This window comes from Antechinus flavipes, chromosome 2 (assembly GCF_016432865.1).
Source record: "Antechinus flavipes isolate AdamAnt ecotype Samford, QLD, Australia chromosome 2, AdamAnt_v2, whole genome shotgun sequence".
Taxonomy (NCBI): Eukaryota; Metazoa; Chordata; class Mammalia; order Dasyuromorphia; family Dasyuridae; genus Antechinus; species Antechinus flavipes.
Genome location: NC_067399.1, coordinates 103,707,112 through 103,728,946, shown reverse-complemented (window position 1 = coordinate 103,728,946; position 21,835 = coordinate 103,707,112). Strand labels below are relative to the sequence as shown.

Genomic DNA, 21,835 nt, shown 5'->3' with positions numbered 1-21,835 from the left:
GACGTTTATCACAAACATTGGCTGTAAAACTTTTTTCCCAGTTTTGTACTTCCCTTTTAATCTTTTTTGCAAAATCTTTTTTAATTTAATGTAATCAAAGTTAACCATTTTGCCTTTCATAATGTGTTCTAATTCTTCTTTGGTCCCTTCTCCAAAAATCTGTTAGATAAACTGTTCCTTGCTCTTGTAATTTGCTTATGGTATCACCCTTTACGCCCATATCCTACACCCATTTTGACCTTATTTTGATGTGAACTGTGAGATAAGAGGTCTGTGCTGAATTTTTGACAGTATTTTCCAGTTTTCTCAGAATTTTTTTGTAAAATAATTATCCCAGAAGCTAGAGTTTGGGGATTTATCAAATACTAGATTACTTATACTCATTGATTATTATGTTATGTGTATCTAATTTATTTCACTGATCCACCTCTATATTTATTTCTTAGCCAGTACCAAATGATTTTGATGAGTGCTGCTACATAATAAAGAATCTTAGGTCTGGTACAATGTCATTTTTATATTTGCTCAGCCTACCCATGAGCAATTTATATTTTTTCAGTTGTTTAGATCTGACTAAATTTATTTGTGTGATTTTTTTTGTAATTGTGTTTTATATAGTTCCTGGGTTTTTCTTGGCAAATAAACACCCAAATATTTTATTTTGAGTAGTTATTTCAAATGGAATTTCTCTTTCTATCCTCTCTTGCTGGGCTTTGTCAATAGAAATGCTGATGATTTAGATGGGTTTATTTTATATCTTGCAACTTTGCTAAAGCTGTTATGTGTTTTCAAGTAGATTTTTGGAATGATTATCTAGGATTCTCTTTAAATATATCATATCTGCAAAGAATAATAGTTTTATCTCCTCATTGCCTGTTCTAATTCCTTTAATTTTTTTTTATTGCTAATGCCAATATTTCTAGTACAATTTCATCCTGATCTTATTGAGAATGCATCTAGTTTCTCTTCATTATAAATAATGTTTACTGTTGGTTTTAGATAGATACTGCCTATCATTTTAAGGAAAACTCCCTTTATTTTTCTATTCTCTAGTGTTTTTAATAGGAATGCACGCTGTATTTTGTCAAAAGGTTTTTCTGCATCTATTCACATTAGCATATGATTTCTATTGAGTTTGTTATTGATATAGTTGATCATTTTAATAATTTTTATGATAATGAAGCAGCTCTGCATTCCTGATATAAATTCCACTTTGTCGTAGTACTATCCTGCTGATAAGTGCTATAATGTCTTTGCTAATAATTTTATTTAAAATTTTTGCATCAATATTAAGGAGATCTGTAATTTTCTCTGTTTTGGCTTTTCCTGGTTTGGGTATCAGTACCATATTTGTGTCATAAAAGGAATTTGGCAGGCCGCCTTCTTTACCTATTTTTCCAAATAGTTTACATAGTTTTGAAGTTATTTATTCTTTAAATGTAGAATTCACTTGTAAATCCGTCTGGCCTTGGAGATTTTTTTATTAGGGAGCTCATTGATGGCTTGTTGAATTTTTTTTCTAAAATAGGACCATTTAAGTAATTGCTTTAATTTTTCATTGGTGCTAAATTTACCCTTTTCATTTTTGATACTGGTATTTTGTTTTTTTCTCTTTCCTGTTTTTAAATTAAATTAACTAGAAGTTTATCTATTTTGTTGGTTTTTTCATAAAATCAACTCTTAGTTTCATTAATTAGTTACATAGTTTTCTTAATTTTAATTTTATTAATCTCTGAGTTTTAGAATTTCTAAATTGGTATTAAAACCTGGGAAGTTTAAATTTGTGTCTAGCTTTTTTTTAGTTATATGCCCAATTCATTAATTTCCTCTTTATCTATTTTAGTCATATAACTTTTTAGAGAGAAATAATTTCCCCTAAGAACTGCTTTGGCTGCATTCCATAGGTTTTGGTATGTTGTCTTATTATTGTCATTCTCTTAGATGAAATTATTGTTTCTATGATTTGTTGTTTGACCCACTCATTTTTTAGAATTAGATTAATTCCAATTGGTTTTTAGTTTACCTTTCCCTGGCCCTTTATTGAATATAATTTTTATTTGCATTATGTCTAAAAAGGAAGCATTTCCTATTTCTGCCTTTCTGCATTTGATTGTGAAGTTTTTATAGGTACCATATACTGCTGAGAAAAAGATGTATTCCTTTCTGTCCCTATTTAAATATCTCCAGAGATCTATCATATCTAAGTTTTCTTGAATTCTGCTAACCTCCCTAGTTTCTTTTTTATTTTGTTGTTAGATTTATCTAATTCTGAGAAGGGTTGAGGTCTCACTCATTAATACAATTTTGCTGTCGTAATTGGCATAACTTCCCTTAAGAATTTGGATGCTGTGCCATTTGGTGCATATACATTTACAATCAATAATACTACATTTTCTTTAACTACAATGCTTTAACCAGATGTAGTTTCTTCCTTATCTCTTTAAGTTAGTTCTATTTTTACTTTTGCTTTATTAAGATCAGAATTGCTACCCCTGGTTTTTTTTCCTTTGGCTGAAGCATAATGAATTCTGCTCTAGCCTTTTACCCTTACTCTATATGAATTCTGTGTCAAATGTGTTTCTTGTAAACAACATAATTGTAGGATTTTTGGCTTTTGAAACACTGTCCTTCTGTTTTTCAGCAAAGAATCTCATTTCCATTCACAGTTATGATTACCAGCTTTGTATTAATCTTCATCCAATTTTATCCTTGTGTATTCTTTTGTTCTCTTTTTCTGCTCTGTCCCTCATTTGTAGTGTTTTGTTTCTAATGCATCCCACCTCAATCTGCTCTCCCTGTCATCACCCTTTTCTCTTACCCTTTTAGTGTTTTTGCCCCCCTTCTATCCAGCCCCTCCCTTTTTTCCCTCTCCTTTCTCTTCCAGAGAGTAAATACTAAATAATAGGATAAATAATAGTGAGTCTTTTTGAGCCAAAACTGATTAGATCAAGCTTCAATAATGCTCATCCCCCTCCTCCTTTCTTTCCCGCTATTGTAATAGGTCTTTTGTGCCTCTTCATGTGATCTAATTTGTCTTATTATACTTCCCCTTTCTTCTTTTTTTCCAGTACAGACATTAGTCTTTTTCTTTGATACCCTCACATCAGAGTCCATTCACAACCATACTTGTGTCCATTTTATCTCCCCTCTTCCTCCCCTCCCCAATCTCCCTACTGCCCCAGTTCTCAAGAGTTATAGATATTTTGCCATTTAGGGATATAAACAGTTTAACCTTTAAATAGCAATTTTTCCCCCTGCTAACCTTTCCATGCTTCTCTTGAGTCCTGTGTTTGAAGATCAGATTTTCTTTTTAGTTCTGTTTTTTTCAATAGGAATGATTGAAAGTTTTCATTGAAGATACATTTCCTCCCCTGAAAAGTGATGCTGAGTCTTGCTGGGTAGTTTATTCTTGGTTGTGACCCTATTCCTTCTGGAATATGATATTCCAGGCCCTCTGATCCTTTATTGTAGAAACTGCCAAATCTTTGGTAATCCTGACTGTTCAACTCCTTGATACTTGAATTGTTTCTGTCTGGCAGTTTGCAGCATTTTTTCCTTGAAGATTATAGTTACAGAGTTTTGCATCAATGTTTCTTGGGGTTTTCCTTGTAGGATCTCTTTCTGGAAGTGATAGATGGATTCTTTCAATGATTAATTCTCCCTCTGGTTCTAGTATATCAGAGCAATTTAACTTGATTTCTTGAAGAATGTTATCCAGGTTCTTTTTTTGTTCATGGCTTTCATGTAGACCATAATTTTTAAACTGTGTCTCCTCATGTATACTAATATTGTTTTAATTTATACTTTAACATACTTAACATATATTGGTCAACCTGCCATCTGGGGGAGGGATTGGGAGGAAGGAGGGGAAAAATTGAAACAAAAGGTTTGGCAATTGTCAATGCTGTAAAATTATCTATGCATATAACTTGTAAATGAAAAGCTATTAAAAAAAAAAAAAAGTCAGGGAAAAAGAATTAGTCTCTCCTGGACTTGTTTTCCAGATTGGCTATTGTTCGTTCCAATAAAGTATTTTACATTTTCTTCCATTTTTTCATTCTTTTTAATTTTGTTTGACTGTTCTTGATGTTTCATAGAGACATTAGCTTTCATTTGCCCAGTTCTAGTTTTTAATGTGTGATTTTTTTCAGTTAGCTTTTGTATCTTTTTTTACATTGTATTTTTTAAGGAATTGCTTTCCTTTTCGAAGCTGTTGAGACTTTATTGTATATCTTTTGTTTCTTTTCTTATTTTTTCTTCCAAGAAGCTGCTTTGGGCGTGTGACCAATTCATATCCTTCTTTGAGTTTTACTCCGTAGACATTTTGTCCTGGTCTGATTTGGTGTTTTGTCACTATAGTATCTTTCTACAGTCAAGGTTGTTTTCAGTTTCTTGGTCATTTTCTTTTCTTTTCTTTTTCTATTTCCTCTTTTGTGCCTTTAACGCTTGAGCTCTAGGATAATAAAGGGGGCACTGCTGCCCCAAGCTTCCTGTGCAGTTCTGAGCCTTGGCTTTGAGCACAGGAGCCTATTGTATTTGGTGTCTTGCTTGAAACAGGGGGTAGTTTTACCTTTCTAGAAAATAACCTGGTTTTCCTACCTGGCAATTTGCCTTCTGAGTTTTGGACCAGAGGCTGCCCTATTGATCAATTCCATTACTGACCCAGGACTGAAAATCTTAGTTGTTGATCTGTTTAAGATCCTCTTACTGGCTTTCCTAGACACCATCTGATTTGGACTAAACACCTTTTACCCCAGTGAGATGGACCTTTCTTGAAGTCCTTCTAACCTGTCTTGAAGTAGAGAGTGTTTTCATTCCATCAGACTCTTTTTTTAGTGGCTTGGTTTTATGTGGTTTTCCAGGGAAACTGGGAGAACTTGAGTAGCTTCCTGACTTCATTTACTTCATCATCTTAGTTCAGCTCTTGTTGACTGACTTTGGATGTATATGTGTATATATATTTATATGGAAAAGGGCCTAGTCTGAGGAAAGGTGATAGACTAAGGGCTTATCATTGTCCATCTATTTTAATAAGTCTTTCTTGGGCTTAGAATAATAAATTCTATGTGGCTTAGTTGTTTCAATCATGTCTGAGTCTTTTGACTCAATAGGGGTTTTCTTGGAAATGATAATGAAGTCACAAACTATTTCCTTCTCCAACTCCTTTTGAAGGTGTGGAAACTGAAGCAAACTGGGTTAAATCACTTATTGAGGCTCACACATACATACTAGTGAGTATCTGATGCTGGATTTGAGCTCTGTTCTTCATTCAAGGCCCAGTGCTGTATCCACTGCATCATTCAGCTACCCTGAAGTTTTTAGCTTTTGAACTTAAGGGATTTGTTGGGCAATACTTCATTTTCAGTCTTTTCTTTGTATTCTTTTAGCTCTTGTTATTCAATATTAGTACTTATTAAAAACTTATAATCAGTAATCTAAAAAAGCAAGAGATTAATTTACTAATTTAATTCTAAAATTCAATAGTGCAACCACTTTTTTCATATTTTCATTTCAGTTTGTGATTATAATGATGTTTTACTTTCCAAGGAATTATTAATATGTAATATTGAAGTGTATAATATCTTCATGGGAGAATTTTGTAAAAAAGCTTTTAACGATTGTATTCTAGAGTTTTATTTTTCATTAACTAGTGTTTATGAATGCTAGACTCAGTGCTTTTCAGTAATTTTGTAATGACTAAATGAATAAATATCCTTAAGAACTTGCTGCTTTGGAAAATATTGGATCAGTAAGCTATTATACTCTCTTAAGTCATCTCTTAAGACTCATAATTTTTGGAAGAGGAATACTTAAGATTCTTGTCTTGGTGTGTTATTCTTTGTTGGAACACAAGCTATTTTTGGAAGTTCAGAACTGGAATTATTTATACCTGTTATGTACATTGAGATTCTAAATATCTATTTTTTAGACCTATTCATTATGAACAAAGTAGGGGTAGTTTTTATTCTGAAAAACTAGAAGTGTCATGATATACTTAACAGAAAGTTGCTTGGAAGGAGGTATGTATTCTTTGGGGAAATTAATGCATTGGAAATGTTGAGTTTGAAAAGTCTGTGGGATATACAGTTCAAAATGTCCAGTAGCTACTTGATACTGTGGGACTGGAACTCAGGAGAAAAACATTAGTAGTTAGGTATACAGTTCTGTTTAGAGATGATAATTAGGTCCATGTGATCTAATGATATCATTTAGTGAGAAAAGAAGAGGGCCTAAGGCCTACAAGGATTCTATCTATATATTCAGTATTCATAGCAGCATTTTTTATGGTAATAAAAAAATAGAAACAATAATGTCTATCGATTGAGGAATAGCTAAACAATTTGTAGTACACAAATATAATTGAGTATTATATATTACAATAAATGACAAATGTGAAAAATTGAAAAACACAAAGTCTGAGAATTGATATCTGTATTAGACTTAAGTAGAATAGGAAACTATATACCCGTGTTTACAAAAATATACATAGAAAAAACAAGAAAATGAAACGAGGCAGTGTAATTTAAGAACCAGATATGGTGCAAAGAAAAGTTAAGAAAATATCCTTCCTTTCTTTTGAATAAGTGGGAGACTTGAGATGTTCAAATATTGTCATGTTCTGTCAGGTGTGTTTGATGCCTTGGCTTGTTTTTTGTTTTGTTTTGTTGGCTTTGTTAAAAGAGAAGACTCGTTGTGGAGTAGATGCAGAAAGAAATATTTTCAGAATTGAACATAATAAAAAAATCAATAAAATGTAATTTAAAAAATAAAATAAGACAAGGTCAAAGTATGGACACATCTATTAATCTCTGAGCCTTATTTTGTAAAATGGAAATAATAAACATTGTTCTGTTTACCAGAATTTTTGTGAGGATCTTGTTTTTGTGAACAATAAAGAATTGTACAAACATTAACTATTATGATGATGACACACAAATGAGTAGCATTTCTACAGACAAGAGAGGTGCAGGTGCTATGTGGAAACTTTAATCCTGTGGTCCAAATCTAGGGTGATTGAGAGTATATTTCCTGCCCAGACTTCTCCTACCCCTTACTGTGATAGTTATGTTCTGAGCCCCTTGCAACAATTCCTATTCCTTGGGTGGAACAAAGCTGTTATTATTTGGTGGATGAAATTTGGATATCCCCTTTTCAGTCCACTGAGGAAAAACATTTGTATCACTTCTTCATCAATGTGAATCTCTTACCTTTTTACCTTAGCTAACTCTGCCTGGAATTCACACAGCAATAATTACTTCATCATCACCAACTGAACAGGAAGGCATGGCCCTCCATTGTAATGTTTTTATTTGGTTTTCTGGAGGTCTTGGAGCAGCCTTCATTTCAGTTCAGTAATCACCACAAGAATAGCCAGGTTTTAAAGTCCAAATTCTTTGTTGTCTCCTTTACCTGGTGCTTAGTTAGCTTTCTTGGCCTTCAGATGGCATTGGTTGCAGTGGAGAAAATGCAGGACAGGCCCCCATGGTGGTGTGAGATGAAGTGAGTCTGAGTCCAAGGGTTTGTGTTTCAGCCTCCAGCCACCACAGAGATGGACAATGGAATGAATCTGTCTCTGCCTCCCAGCTTATATGCTCTACACTTGAGTACAAACCAATCATATCACTAGGAAACCATTATTTGTTGTAAATCAATCATACTGAACTTAAGAGAACTATTAGTCACCATGCTAAACTAGATAACCATTGTCTCATCAGTTCTACTGACTTAACACCTTGTAAGAATCCTTGTTTCAGAGTTCTGATCCATAACACTCCACTAGGACCATTATCATTCCTCTATACCCCTTCCCCTTTGTTTTCTTTATTATTGGACTTTGAAACGTGAGGCTTCTGTCCTGGCTGTACGGGGCTAGATTTAGAAGGCTCCTTACCCAGGTAAGTTGCTGAGCTGGCAGGTTATGATGATGCCATTGAACGTGTACTAAAATTAGATGGTGGCTTCATTTGCTCACAGTGCCAAGGGACACTCTGCTGTCATTTGGAGAGGTGTTACATACTCTTTCCTGTGTCATGGATCATAGGAGAAAAAACATTTCTGACTTCCCTAACGTTGAATGCCTAGATACTCCTGCCCAGTGGGACCTAGTGTGGGACTAATCTTGAGAGAATAGACTTTACCTTTAGGACTCTTCTTAGCATCAGAGCCTCATGGATTGAGCCTTTTGCTTCCATTAACCCCACAAATCTGATGATGCTATCACCAGGTCTGACAATGTAAAAAATAGACATTCTATAAGCAGGGAAGCTCCTGATTGTTTATTATCCCTCAGTAGTGGGACAAAGGAACTTGTACCAAATGGGAGTTCAGTCAGGTCCATGAGAATCTTTTCACTGTGGATCTATAAATCTGTGTTCATCCTGATCTTTTTCTATAATGCTTGAGAAGGAACTAAATGACAATATGCCAAGGTCTAACATATAGCATTGTTATGAAGCCAAAAGGAGCTTCAGTCAAATGCTATTATTTTTCCAATTCTATAAATAAAAAAACTCCCACTTTTTCTTCCCTTCATTTCTGATTCAGAGTTTTGGGATTTCTAGATAAAAACTATCTTCTCCAAATCCTAATTACATCGATCTTTCTCATTGCCTCATATCTTAGTCATACAACTCTTTTTGGTCTTTAACCAACTCATTATACCTTTCCACTGGAAGCCCCAGAACTGTTGGTTAACAAATTCTCCTTTGCCTTATAATTCTTCTCACTTTTTTTTTTTTCTTACTCAGAAAGGCCTGGCTTCCCCCAAAGAATTCCTGTCTAGACATACTACTTTGTTTTTGTTTCCACTTCCAAACTATTCTTTTGTTAATCAAGTATTAAATGCCTATTATGTAGTAGGAAAAAAAAAAGATAGTATGAACTGGCCCCTACTTACTTAATCTCTGCCAGTTTTCAGGCTCATCTCCAGCTTTTCTACATCTTGCATTGTAAGTCCTTTAAACATCTTAAACAACATGTCTAAAACTGAACTCGTCATTTTTCTTTCCACTCTCCTCCAAACTCATCTCTGTCCCTTTGCCCACATATACCTCATATGTGGAACGTATATTTTCATCACATCTTTCTCATATCATTGAACTAAATAAAGGTTCAACTACAATATCACTTTTTCAACCAGGCTTATTCCTACTCTCTGATTGGTAGTGTTCTCTGTAATGACCACGTATTTAAAGTCAGCCGGAGTCAGGAATTCAGGTTAAGGGAAAAATCTTCAATATTTATTGAAGTGAAGAGGTGAATAAAGATTGCTATAGCAAATATAGGCAAGAAAGATTGCGATAGCAAATATAGGCAGTTGCGACAGGAAGCCAGCTAAGAGAGAGCTACGCGAGCCGAGCCAACCGTGGAGCCAACGGTGGAGCCAACCGTGGAGGCAACCATGGCAATGGCCGTCCCAAAAGTCTCTCCTCCCCTTCCTTTTCCACTCCCCTGCCTCCACCCACCAAAATCGTCATTTCCTATACAACACATCAGGACTTGCACAAAGAGTGGGTGGGGGCCATTCTTTCTCCAAGCTTACATATTAATAGAGTATGGTCCAATTACTATTTAGCCTCATGTGCTTGGGACCTCAGTGCATCAACTCAAGCCTCAGCCCATTACAGTTCTCTACTTCTAAAATTATTTTTTATGTAATTCTTTTTTTTTTTTTTTTTTTTTTTGGTCCTTATTGTTTTCCCTTAAGAGCCCAGGACAGAGTTTGTTTAGTTTTGTTTTCTTATCTCAACTTTTTAGGATAAAATAGATGCTTATAAATGGTTGTAGAATTCATGAATGAGTAAATATATTTTACTATCATCAAATGGTATTCCAAATATATGACATAACTACTTGGTAAGTGTTGGTGGTTTATCTTTTGGATTATTTGGCTATCTCATAGTCATAGGATAACATGGCACATGCTAAGTAACTAACATCTTCATCTCTAACATCATAAGATGAATTGGTTTATTAATCATTTTTTCCTCTTAGGAGTAAAGGACTCGGCTGACAAAATTTTTATCTACTTAAGATAGAATTTAAACTAATCACTTGCAATATCCAGATTATATAGACTTGGAAATTTAAGTTGATACTTTGTCAAGAATTTTAACTCATCGACTTACATGAACTGATGCTAAGTGAAGTGAGTAGAACCAGGAGAACATTGTTCACGGCAACAGCAAAATTATACTATGATCAATTCTGATGAGTGTGGCTCTTTTCAGCCATGAGGTGATTCAAGTCAATTCCAATGATCTTGTGATGAAGAGAGCCATCCTGAGAGAGAATAATGGGGACTGATTGTGAATCACAGCATAGTCTTCTCACCTTTTTTTATTGTTGTTTGCTTGTATTTTGTTTTCTTAATTATTTTTTTTTTCCTTTTTGATCTGATTTTTCTCATGCATCATGATAATTGTGGAAATATGTATAGAAGAACTGCATATGTTTAATATATTGGATTACTGTGTATATGTTTTAAAAATAAACAGCTTGAATTAAAAAAGATTTTAACTTATCACTCAAAATGATTTGTTAACTTCTTTTCATCTTAAGATTTCTTTTAGATTTTAGGAATTTATTTAGTTTAACATGCAAATTAAGTACTTTTTTTTAATGACATACTTTTAGCATTTCTTTATTAACATTCTTAATATGTATAATAAATTATAGTGTAATTTCTTAAATAAATTGACTAAGAAATCTTTTATTCTGGAAATTGCTCCCTGATGCTATATAAAAATCATAGATTAAAAGTTAGAATTAATAGAGAATCTAGTGTTATGTTGTTGGAATCCTTACAAAGTGTTAACTCATTAGAGTTGATAGAGACAATAATTATCTAATTTAGCATGGTTCAGTATGATTGATCTGATCCTATGAGGAGAATGGGTGCCAAAATGTAGTGTTCTCTTGTTTAATATAATATAATGATTCTCTTTGGGAGCAGGTTTCTTGGGGAGGTTTTCTGGAGGCAGCCTTAGTTTCAGCTCAGAATAATAATCACTCCAAATACAGCCAGCTGATAAAATCCAAATGTTTATTTCTTATCCTTCCATGATTCCAAGAGCTCTTGCAGCTTTGTCCTTTGCTTCTGCCTCTGCTTTCTTCAGCCTCCAGCCAGCACAAAGGTGGAAGATGGAATGAATCTGACTCCACCTCCGAGAGTGGGCTTGTGGGCTTCCTCCCAGAGTGCTTCCCTCTCAATCTTTTCAACTGAACTAACTAACCTGAAGCTCTAAGAGCTTCTTTATATATGATCTCCCAAAGGTTGACTCCTCCTCTGAGGGAAGGATTAAGGGAGGTGTGAACACCAATGGGTACTGAAATACATTAGTGAGTTAGAGAATTTGCTAAGTACCATGCTAAATTAGGCAACTGACATCACTTTGTAAGGATTTGCTCTAATGTGTGAACCAATAAGCATTGTATCAATTCCATTGAGTTAACACTAGGATTCTAACATGTCCCTTAAGTTATCACCTTGTTTTAAGTTCTGGCTCATAACATTATGTGATAAGTAACCATGGGAATCTTTCTTTAGTAATATTAGATATTAAAGTTTGAAAATTCTTTTCAGTTAATACTTTTAGCATTTCTTTATTAACATTCTTAATATGCATAATAATTTACAGTATAATCTCTTAAATAAATTGACTAAGAAATCTTTATTCTGGAAATTGCTCCCTGATGCTATATAAAAATCATAGATTAAAAGTTAGAATTAATAGAGAATCTAGCGTTATGTGATAAGTGACCATGGGAATCTTACTTTAGTAATATTAGACAACATTAAAGTTTGAAAATTCTTTTCAGTTAACAAGTATTTTTTCACACTTATATTTTCTGTCCCCCATTGGAGAAAAAGAAAATCCTTGTAACAAGTATACAGTGAATTAAAAAAAAATATATCATATTATCTATGCCCAAAATTATATATCATACATTTCTTTAAAAATAAGACAAATTGAAATTTCATTTAGCTATTTTCTCATCACAGTATTAGAATATAAACATAATCTTATTTTGATTTTGTAAAAGTTGTTGGAATGAAGTTAATACTTTTATATAGATAAGAAATTTAATTTATTGAAAAACTCATTTTTCTGGAATGTATATATAAACTAATATTCCTGTGTATTTAATATGATGTAAGACGTGGTTGATGTATTGGTTTTGCTGAACAGTGGTGGTGTTGTTTTAAACTTTTTTTTTTTTTAACCAGGAAATGTTTTGTAAAATGGGAAGAAGAAATGTATTTGGAAATGAATGTGATTTAAAAAGCAAAAAGCACCAGTAGAAAATCTAGTTTTAGCAATTTTTCAGGAAAAGAGAAAACAAACTTCTGTTTTATATGGCCTTTAATTGAAGAAATTTATATATTATAAATTATAATATAATATAATATAATAAAATGTTATAAATTAATATAAGCTTAAAGAATATTTCAACCTGTTCTATTGGTGTCTTATTGATTAAAGTGAAGCTCAGTTCTTGTTAAGATTCAAAGTTAAATGTGTGAATTTAAAATCTTGGTTCTCTTTTTACAGGAGACTTTGCAGCAATTGATCATGATGTCTTTGCCAAATGTCTTAACCATTGGCAAAAATCCCTTTTCTGGTAAGTGTTAAAATTGTTGTGATTTCTTAATTTGTCATTACAAATTAACTTATTTTAGACATTTGAAAGCAGAGTAGATCAGTAGACCCATGTCTTAGAAATTTTTATTCCAAAGATTCCAAAATATTATCTTGTCTTTTAATCATTTAGGCAAAATGATGGGAATGGTTTTTATGCAGTTTTCATTATTTTAAGAGAATAAATATTTTATTAAATATCTGCTGTGTGCCATGTCAGATATTGTCATAGGCAATGGAAATGAGTCTTAGCATTTGTTAAATTTGAAATATCAGTTTTAATCTCTTGGTACTTGAAAAATTATCTTTTGAAAGTAAATGATTGTATTCATTTGTTCTAACTCCTATTCAAATAAATAAATGGATAAAATCTTTATTTTCGAAAGTAATAGTGTTTAATTTGTATTTTTTACCTCTACTCATTATCCTTTTTAAAAAAATTACCCCCAAACTATCCTGTAGAGAAGAATAATGTCAAATTAATAGTGTCCTGAAATTTTAAAGTTTGAACAGTTGTTTTTGAAGTGGTATTAGGGATTGATTTCATTGTGATTTCATTGATTTTTGGGAATGCCACTTGTCTTAAAAAATTGCCTTGAACTCTGAGAGATTCTAGTGGGTGTCAGAGGTAGGACTTCACCTTAGGTCTATTGGCTTTGAGGCCTTTTTTTTACCCATTACATCACATATATACCACCCTGAATGTGTCTGATTAATTCCATATAACTGAAGACTTAGAAGATGAAAAGTTTCAAGCAGTCCTATCTGTCTTCTCCAGAAAAGTACAGAAAAGGCAACTAGATAGAGCACTGGGGTTGGAGTCAGAAAGACTGGTCAAACCTGACCTCAGATACTTACTAGTTGTGTGATCTTGGGCAAATTACTTAACCTCTGTTTGCTTTCTTCTACTGGAGAAGGAAAGGGTAAACTAGTATCTTTGCCACGAAAAGTATGGTCTACAAGATCACAGTGTTGGACTGATTGAATTAACAACATTTCCTTGAGAGAAAACTGATAATCTGTGCTCTGATGATAATATTGGGAAATGGAAAAAGAGCAAGTCTTATTAAGGATGATTTCTTTTGACCACTAAAGATCAGAATTATTAGTGTTCTTATATAATTTCTTCCTTCTAAGCATCATGTCTGTTTCCTTATCTTGTTCATTTTTCAAATATACATTTTCTATATTTTTAATGCTTTGACCTTCAGTTTTTAATTTATTTTTTGCATTTTTATAATAGATGCTTATATATATGCATTTGTATATTTTATAACAAATATTTTGATTTCTAAAATATCTTAGTATATTTCAATATGGATGATTCCGTCTTTAATTTTGAAAGGTGTCTGGACTTTGAAACAATTTGAGGTGGGTTTTTTCCCATTAATGATGGTACATAGAACTCTACATTATAAGGGTGTTGTTGCTGTATCTTAATTACATTGAAAAATATCAATAACATAAAATAGTTATGTAAATATATTTTCAGCCAAAAAGTCATTAAATTGAAGTTATATTGACTACAGTAAATAGAATATATTCTTGTGTTCCCTACCTCCTTTGCTCACCATCAAAAAAAGAGGGGAAAACAAAAAAGTTTCTTTCTCTTTATATTTTTATATATACTTTGTTTTAATTGCATTAATTTCTTATGGTTAGAAAGATAAAGCATAAAAAGCAAATATTCTTCCCAGCATCTTTTACCACTTGGTATAAAAGTTTTATATAGGTCTTCCAGAGGACTTTCTCAAATCACCTAAATACCCTTTAAGGCTGTTATTGGACTGTTCCAGGTTTGAATGTATGAGGAACCAGAAAAGAAAATAAATAAAAAATAAATAAAACAAATCAAAAGATAACAATGTAATGACCTGAGTGATAGAATTTAGGAGAATGAAGACCAGAAAATTCCAAGCTTTGTAAGAAATGAGTTTTAAATCTACATGGTTTACTCTATGTGGCATAGTAGTTTATCTGATATAAAGAGTTGACTTTATGATCAAGGGAAACATGAAAAATATCAAGAGCTATTGCAAAGATGATGATACTTTCTGTACAATCAATAAGTCATTTTCATAGTTCAAGTGTAGTATGGAATATGTTATCTAAAAGTATGGAATATATGGGATATGTTGACCTATCAGCCAAGATTTCCAGGGAGAGGATATTTTATCTTGGCCAATTAAGAGGCCTAAGTATTGCCTCCTTTTTATGTGTGCAATGAATAGGCACATTCACTACTTCCCAATATTGTTAACTTTTGGTCTTTGGATGCTAAATCCCTCATCCCACTCTCTACCCTCTTCCTATAACTGTAATGTCAGAGAAACTGAGCAAGACAGAGATTAGAGACCAATTCAATAGGTTTTTAAATGGAGAGAAATAGTGGGATCAATGGATCCATGTTTGGTCCCAGGGCTGGATGAGACTATCATCTCAGAGTCCAGCCCTGAGTATTAGCACAGCAAGCTTTTTTATAGGATAACAAGAACAATGACATAATGGGGGCGGTACCTAGGTGGGGATAACCTAATGGTGGGGGAAGCCCCTAGGATAACACAATGGAGGGAGGTTACTGATATTCTAATGACATCTAAAATGGATAAACCTTTATCCTGTCAAACATTAAGAAGGAATGCCTATAACCTAAAGATATAAAACTTTCATCTCATCAACCATTTAAGAGGGCATGATTATAGCCTTGGGTTTTGGGGCAGAGCAACTGAAGTAGACCTTTATCTCATAAAACATTAAGAGGGAAAGGTTATAACCTGAGGCAGAGTAACTAAATAGGACAATTAGGGGAATTAGGTCAGGTATCAAAAGGGAACTTTGGCACAATATAACTTTGTTTGCCAGATTTGTGTCTCAAGGAGACACATCTTTTGCCATTACATGTGCTCTGCTTACATGTATAAAAAGTAGCCATTTCTGCCAAGGAAAGGGAAGGCAGGTAAGGCTTGAACTCTGATCCCATAGGGAGTAAACCAGGGTGGGTTTTGTTAAGGTGTAACTGGCGATAAATAATAGAATGAATACTTTGAAGATCATGGATCATGTAGAATTGAATTGGTTTGCCAAGGGATCACTATTGGAAAAAGAGGAGTCTAGACAATGCCTGGGATAGAACTTAGAGGTAGAATGATTGCAAATCACCCCAAGGACAAAGAATAGGGCTAGGGTTAAAAGGCCAAGGGGGAAATGGAATACAATCACATAAAGGATTTCCCCCCCCAGAATTTCTTCATATAAAAGTAGGATTATTTGTAAGGTATAAGTAAGGTGGGAAAAAAGACTAAGATCATGGGCACTAAGTAGATTGAAGAATTGATAAGTTAGGGTATTTGGGTAGCATTAATGTGTAGGTAGAAATACTATCATAATCTGTCTGAGATTGAGGTAGAGCCTGTCCCTGAACTCTTTGAAGAAGGAAGAAGTATGTAGAATTTCCTGGGGATGGTAGGTAACAGCCATTTACATTTGCATGGGTAATACTTTTGGGTAGAGAAAGCTTCAAAAATGCTTCTTAGTGATGTTAAAGAAAAAATCTACAAATATCAATAGAGACTAATGAATATTGTCGTGGTGATAGACACCCAGTCTGATAGAAAAGTGTGAAAGGTACTGGAGAGGTTCCTGAGGGAAGCCTAGTAAAAGTGAAAGAAAGAAAAAAAAAAGTGAGAAAGTAATGGATTTAAGATAAAGTTTGTTAATTATACAACTAACTAGACAGGAGTTCTAGAAGGCAAGCTGGAGGGTAGATCTAGAGAACAAAGTTGAGGAAGTCCAGTTAAAGTAGATCAGAATGAGAAAAAAAGATAGGGTAGAGGAACAGTGTTCATTGGTAACTGGGGTTCTTCAATAACATTGGTTGTGGAGAAGAGATAATGATATGGGAGTATATTAACCATTGAGGCAGATCTTGTATCAGTGGATAGAAGCAGGAGAAACAGGTTGTTGAGAAAGGCAGATAATTAAACTCTTCAAGGTCTTTTTATCTTCAGTGTCTTACAACAGGCACTTCATAAATGTTTTAAGATACATATTTTTTCTTGTAATGTAAATATATACATATATGTATATACATATATATATACATGTAACAAAAGATCAATAAGCTTATTTTTAAAATGATGAATTTTTTAATTAACTTCCATTAAATTGAGTTGAGCCATGGACTAAGTGAAGGAGTTTAATAGAGTTAAATCAAGTGGAATGCATTCCAGGTTATAGGACAGTTTATGAAAAGGATCAGACGTAGTGATATGGGAAAGATTAGTTATTAGATTCCCATCCCCTCCTAGTAAATGTAATTACCCTTTGACTCACAAATCCTGATGCCTTTGAATTCCAATAGAAGATCCGGACCTGTCCAGTCCCACCCGGATCTGAGCCAACTTTGGGGCTACACCTCAAAGCCCCTTGAGCTAAGTCTCCTATTATAAAAAGGCTACGCTGGGAACCCCTCTTTGCAGAGATTCCAAACATGCTAGCCATGTGAGGACCCTGTGTCCACTGGACCCTCTATCCGGTGCCCTCCTTATCTCTACCTTCGCCTATACTTTATCCTTGCTTACCCAGTAATAAACCTCTTTTATTAATCTAGCTCTCGGGCCAATAAATGCTTTTATTGGGAACTCGTGCCGCTAGTAGACCTCATTTACCGCTGCATCCTTGTGCCGAATCCAAGGGGATTGCAGGGGAGCTTTGCTTAACTCCCTGTACCCCAGACCTGCCACTAGACCTCAACAGTAAGAGATAGCATGTGAAGATCTGGGAACAGTTAGTAGGCTGTTTTTGCTACAATAAAGAATGCATGAAGTGTAGTAATATGAAATTATCTAAAGGGCAGGTATAGATAATTTTTAGAGGTGGGTTATATTTACATACCAAGTGGAGGAAATAGTATTTATCTTATAGGCAACTGGGAATTCTTAAGATTTTTCAGTAAGGAAGTGACATTAAGTCCTTTGTTGAATAGATAATAGCTAAGTGGAGTTGAGAACGAGAGTCTTGAGGAAGGTAGACTAAAGAAGTTCTTGCAATAGTCACCTTTGTGGGCTTGAATCTAGGACTAATGATTTTGGAAAGTAAAAATTGAGATAACATATCCAAATGTGGTAACATATTAAGTTGCTCACACTCATGTTCAAGATCACATATAAAATCTTCTGTTTGATGTATAGAGTCCTTCACGATTTTCCCTCCCTGCCTTTCTAATTTTTAAAAAAATCTTATTCACCACCACAAACTGTATTTTTCATTCCAGTGAAAATGATTCTCTAAGCATTTTCACTAACTGTTGCTTATGCCTAGAATTTTCTTCCATTCTTATCTCTATTTTATGGATTCCACCTAAGTCTCAGATAAAATATTACCTTTTCCTACTTATCCCAGACCTACTTAATGTTAATGCTTTCCCTCAATTCATTATTTCTAGCATATGTTGTATATCAGTTTTCTGTATGTAGTTCTTTGTATGTGGTCTGCCCTATAGAACAGTGAGCTCTTTTGTGAACTAGAACAGTCTTTTTGCATTTCATTCTATCCCTAGCATTTAACATAGTGCATATGGAGCACATGGTAGATACTTAATTCATACCTATCAACTAACTTCTTGACTAATTAGAGTTTCTACTGTTTAACATTATATGAAACTAGTGGAGAGGTGGGGGGAAAAATAGAATAAAAAAGTTAAAAAAGATAAGAGTTTGTGAATCTTGGTAACTGCAATGACAGTGGTGTTCTCAAAATATAGGGAAGTTCGGAAGAATGCTGTGTTTGCAAATTACATACAGGATTAGGTATAAAAATTAGAATGGAAATAAATATGGTCTAATCTTTAAAAGTACTTTGAACTTTGAAAGGTAACACGAATAGAAAAAGAGCTTCACTATTTGGAATTAAATGCTATTCTTCAATTAATTTATCCTTGTATTTTGACTTTCAACTTTAAAATAAAGAATAGATATAGAAGATTAAAGAGGAAAGGTAGAATGAAATAAAAAAGATAAGATAAAGATTGAGGGCTTGTGAAAAAAATTGTTTTTGAGAAGAACAATTACTTCTTTAGGATACAGGTGAAGGAAGAGATTAAAGGGAAAGATGATTGATTTAGAGCTTTCAAGGCTCTATTCAGCTTCCATCTCCATGAAACTTTTTCTGACTAACATTTTCCCTGCAAAAATGATCTTTTCCTTCTCAATTTTTCCTGAGCTACTTATGATATTTAAATATTCCTACTAGTAAGTAGAACATTGGATAGAATTTTGTTTTGTTTTGTTTTTTATCTTCACATGGCTGTTTTAAATTTCCCTTTCAGTCTCTCTCCTATCCATTGAGAAGGCAAAAATGTGATGCCATGTAAAATATATTTCACATTATCCTTGTTCCAAAAAAGGCAAGAAAAACAAACTGCTTCAGTTTATCAGTTCTTTTCTCTGGAGGTAGATGGCATTTTTCATCATGAATCCTTTGGCAGTCTCTTGGATAATTGTGTTGATTAGAGTAGCTAAGTCTTTCATTATTGATCCTTGCTACAATTCTGTGGTTACTGGGTAAAATGTTCTCCTGATTCCGCTTACTTCACTTTGCATCAGTTCATGTCTTTCCAGATTTTTCTAAAATCATTCCCCTTGTTATATCACATTATAATCATATACCACAGTTTGTTTGGGCATCCCCTCAATTTCTGATCTTTTGCCATCACAAAAAAGAATTTATATATTTTTGAACATATTTTTGATCTCTTTGGGTACAGTAGTGTTATTGATATGTCAAAGGGCATACACAGGGTTTTTTTTTTTTTTTTTTAAGACCTTTTGGCATAGTTTCAAATTACTCTTCAGAAAACTTGGACTGGTTCACAATTCTTTTAAGTCAGTTTACCATCAATAAATGTAGGAATTAGAATAAATAACCCCTTTAATCCCTTTCAGCCAGAAATCCTAGGATTCCTGTAGCATTTTTTTTTTTTTTTTGCCTTAGATGATCCTTTATTAAAGTACACAAAAGATCTTTTAAAGTGAAAATGTTGTATAGGACAAAGAAAAGTCAATAGAAACCTGAAAGTTTCCCTCAGTTTAGGAATTATTATCTGGAAATATTTAGAAGTGAATCCCATTTAAAATGTATGAAAATAATGTATTTTATAACTTTCTTTTAGAACAAGGTACAGAAGAAATTAAAAAGCTACTGTTACTTCTACTTGGTTGTGCTGTTCAGGTGAGTTATACATTTTTTTAATGTTTTCATTTTGGTAAATACTTCTATTTAGTCTGGTATGCAAAACCAGTTTTTAAAAATTTATGGTGATTTTTCAATCCAGAAATGATGGAAGATTGGATCTTTTTTGGTGATTTTTTTTTTTAGAAAATGCAAGCAAACATTGACAGAAAGAGTGGAAATGTTATGTTGTAGTCCATACTCATTTCCTAGTGTTCTTTCTCTGGGTATAATGTGATTTTTAAAATATTTTGATCATGTAGTCATATAAAGTTTGTTGCATATAATATGAAATCTTTGTTTAAGCCTTTTTTTTTTTTTAGACAGTTGCTTTTTTGTTTTTCTAGCATTTGTTAGATTTTTGAGTTTGTTGAATGCTGTATTATTTATTAGTTTGCTTACATATGATATATAATCTGTTCTACTGATAGGCTTTTCTGTTTTTTGCATAATATCAAATAGTTTTTTGATTGTTACTACTTTGTAGTATTGCTTGTGATCTGATACCGTTGAGCTCTTTTTCTTACTTTTTTTCAATATTTCCCTTGAGAAACTTATGCTTTCCTTTAAAAGATGAAACAATTAATAATAGAGTAAGTCTATCTAATTCAGTCTGTTAAATTTCTTGGGATGAAATTTCTTGTTTTGCAAAGTTGGTATTGCTGACAAAGTATTAAAGTTGATCTTGCTGTATTTAATTAGGAAGCCACAAAAGTACTTGGATTGGTATTATTTTCATGCTCTGAGAATATCATAGATGTATGCATAATGTATGAATTACTTGGGTCAAGCAATTGTTTTGATATAGTTTCATTTTGTGACAGTAGTTCCTTGCTGATATCACAGTAACTCAGAACATTTTACTTTGAAATAGAATGGAACTATCAGCTAAGTGTTGATTTTTGTGCCAAATACACTTACTTTATTTTTCTTTTACTCTGTTAATTCTGTGGTTTTAAGAATTAAAACATTCCAAGAAAATGTTCAAAAGTTATATCTATTAACATACTTCAGTAACTATTAGAGATATTGTAGTGATTTCTGGTGTAAGAATAAAATTGCTTCAAGTCTATAATAAAAATTATACTGAAGTGCAGTAGATGTGTGGTTGAAAATGGAAAAAAAACCCAAAAACAGCCAACTATCAAGACTGACAAACAGGTGCTAATTAGTCCTCAGAAAACAAAGTCCTTTAGATGTGCCTGGCAGCTAAAGGAGCTTTTATTATTTATGCAGTGTTTTGTAGGTTTGTTGTTACTGGAAAAACATCAAGAAGACCAATTAGAAAAAAAAAATCTACTAAGAAAAAATATTGTTTGTGTCTAAGATAATATAAAGACAGAAGGGTGGAAAATTATAAAAATGTCATTTTTACCTCACTTTTTTCATTCAAGCTGCTTCCAGACCATTTTCAGGAAAAGTCTGTCTGAATCTGTAACATCTGAACATATTCAAACTGTAAAACTTATATGCTAGAAAGTATTTGGGAATTTTTTTATTCCAATAGTCTTGAAAGTCTTGCACATTTAAGGGAATGATGAATTCTGATAAATATATTGTATTTACTGAGAAACAGAATTATAAAAATAGCCAAATTGAGATGGAATATGCTGCAAAATAATTTGTATCATGCAGCACAAAGTATAAGAAGCATATCTAAAAAATGAAAATCAATATGCTTTAGTGAGCTAGGAACCCTAAGTCCTAGTGATTTAAACTTTTCTGGAAAGGTATACTTGAAAAGATGGAATTATTTATCAAAAATGTAAAAGTGTGATTTCACGATTTGAATTATATATTAGTATTGTAAACTCAGTAACAAATTTTGTCAAAAGCAAAGGACATATTGTAAAGTAAATATTTTTTTAAGATGAAAAGAGTTGTAAGGTCTGTTTTATGTCAGCTTTATTTTTCTTTGTATCAGGTAATTTACATATTTCTGATGCGATCTTAGAGATTATCTTTTT

The 21,835-nt window shown here is 33.0% G+C and overlaps 1 protein-coding gene across 11 annotated transcripts in view; it reads left to right on the top strand.

The window, feature by feature from the left end:
* The window catches only part of CCDC88A (coiled-coil domain containing 88A), a 142,224-nt gene that overhangs the window by 35,126 nt on the left and 85,263 nt on the right, over nt 1-21,835 (top strand). For all 11 annotated transcript variants that reach the window (XM_051975295.1, XM_051975297.1, XM_051975298.1 and 8 more), the window contains exons 4-5: nt 12,555-12,624; nt 19,810-19,868. In XM_051975295.1, the coding sequence (XP_051831255.1) occupies nt 12,555-12,624; nt 19,810-19,868 (129 nt within the window). The remainder of the gene's footprint in view (nt 1-12,554; nt 12,625-19,809; nt 19,869-21,835) is intronic.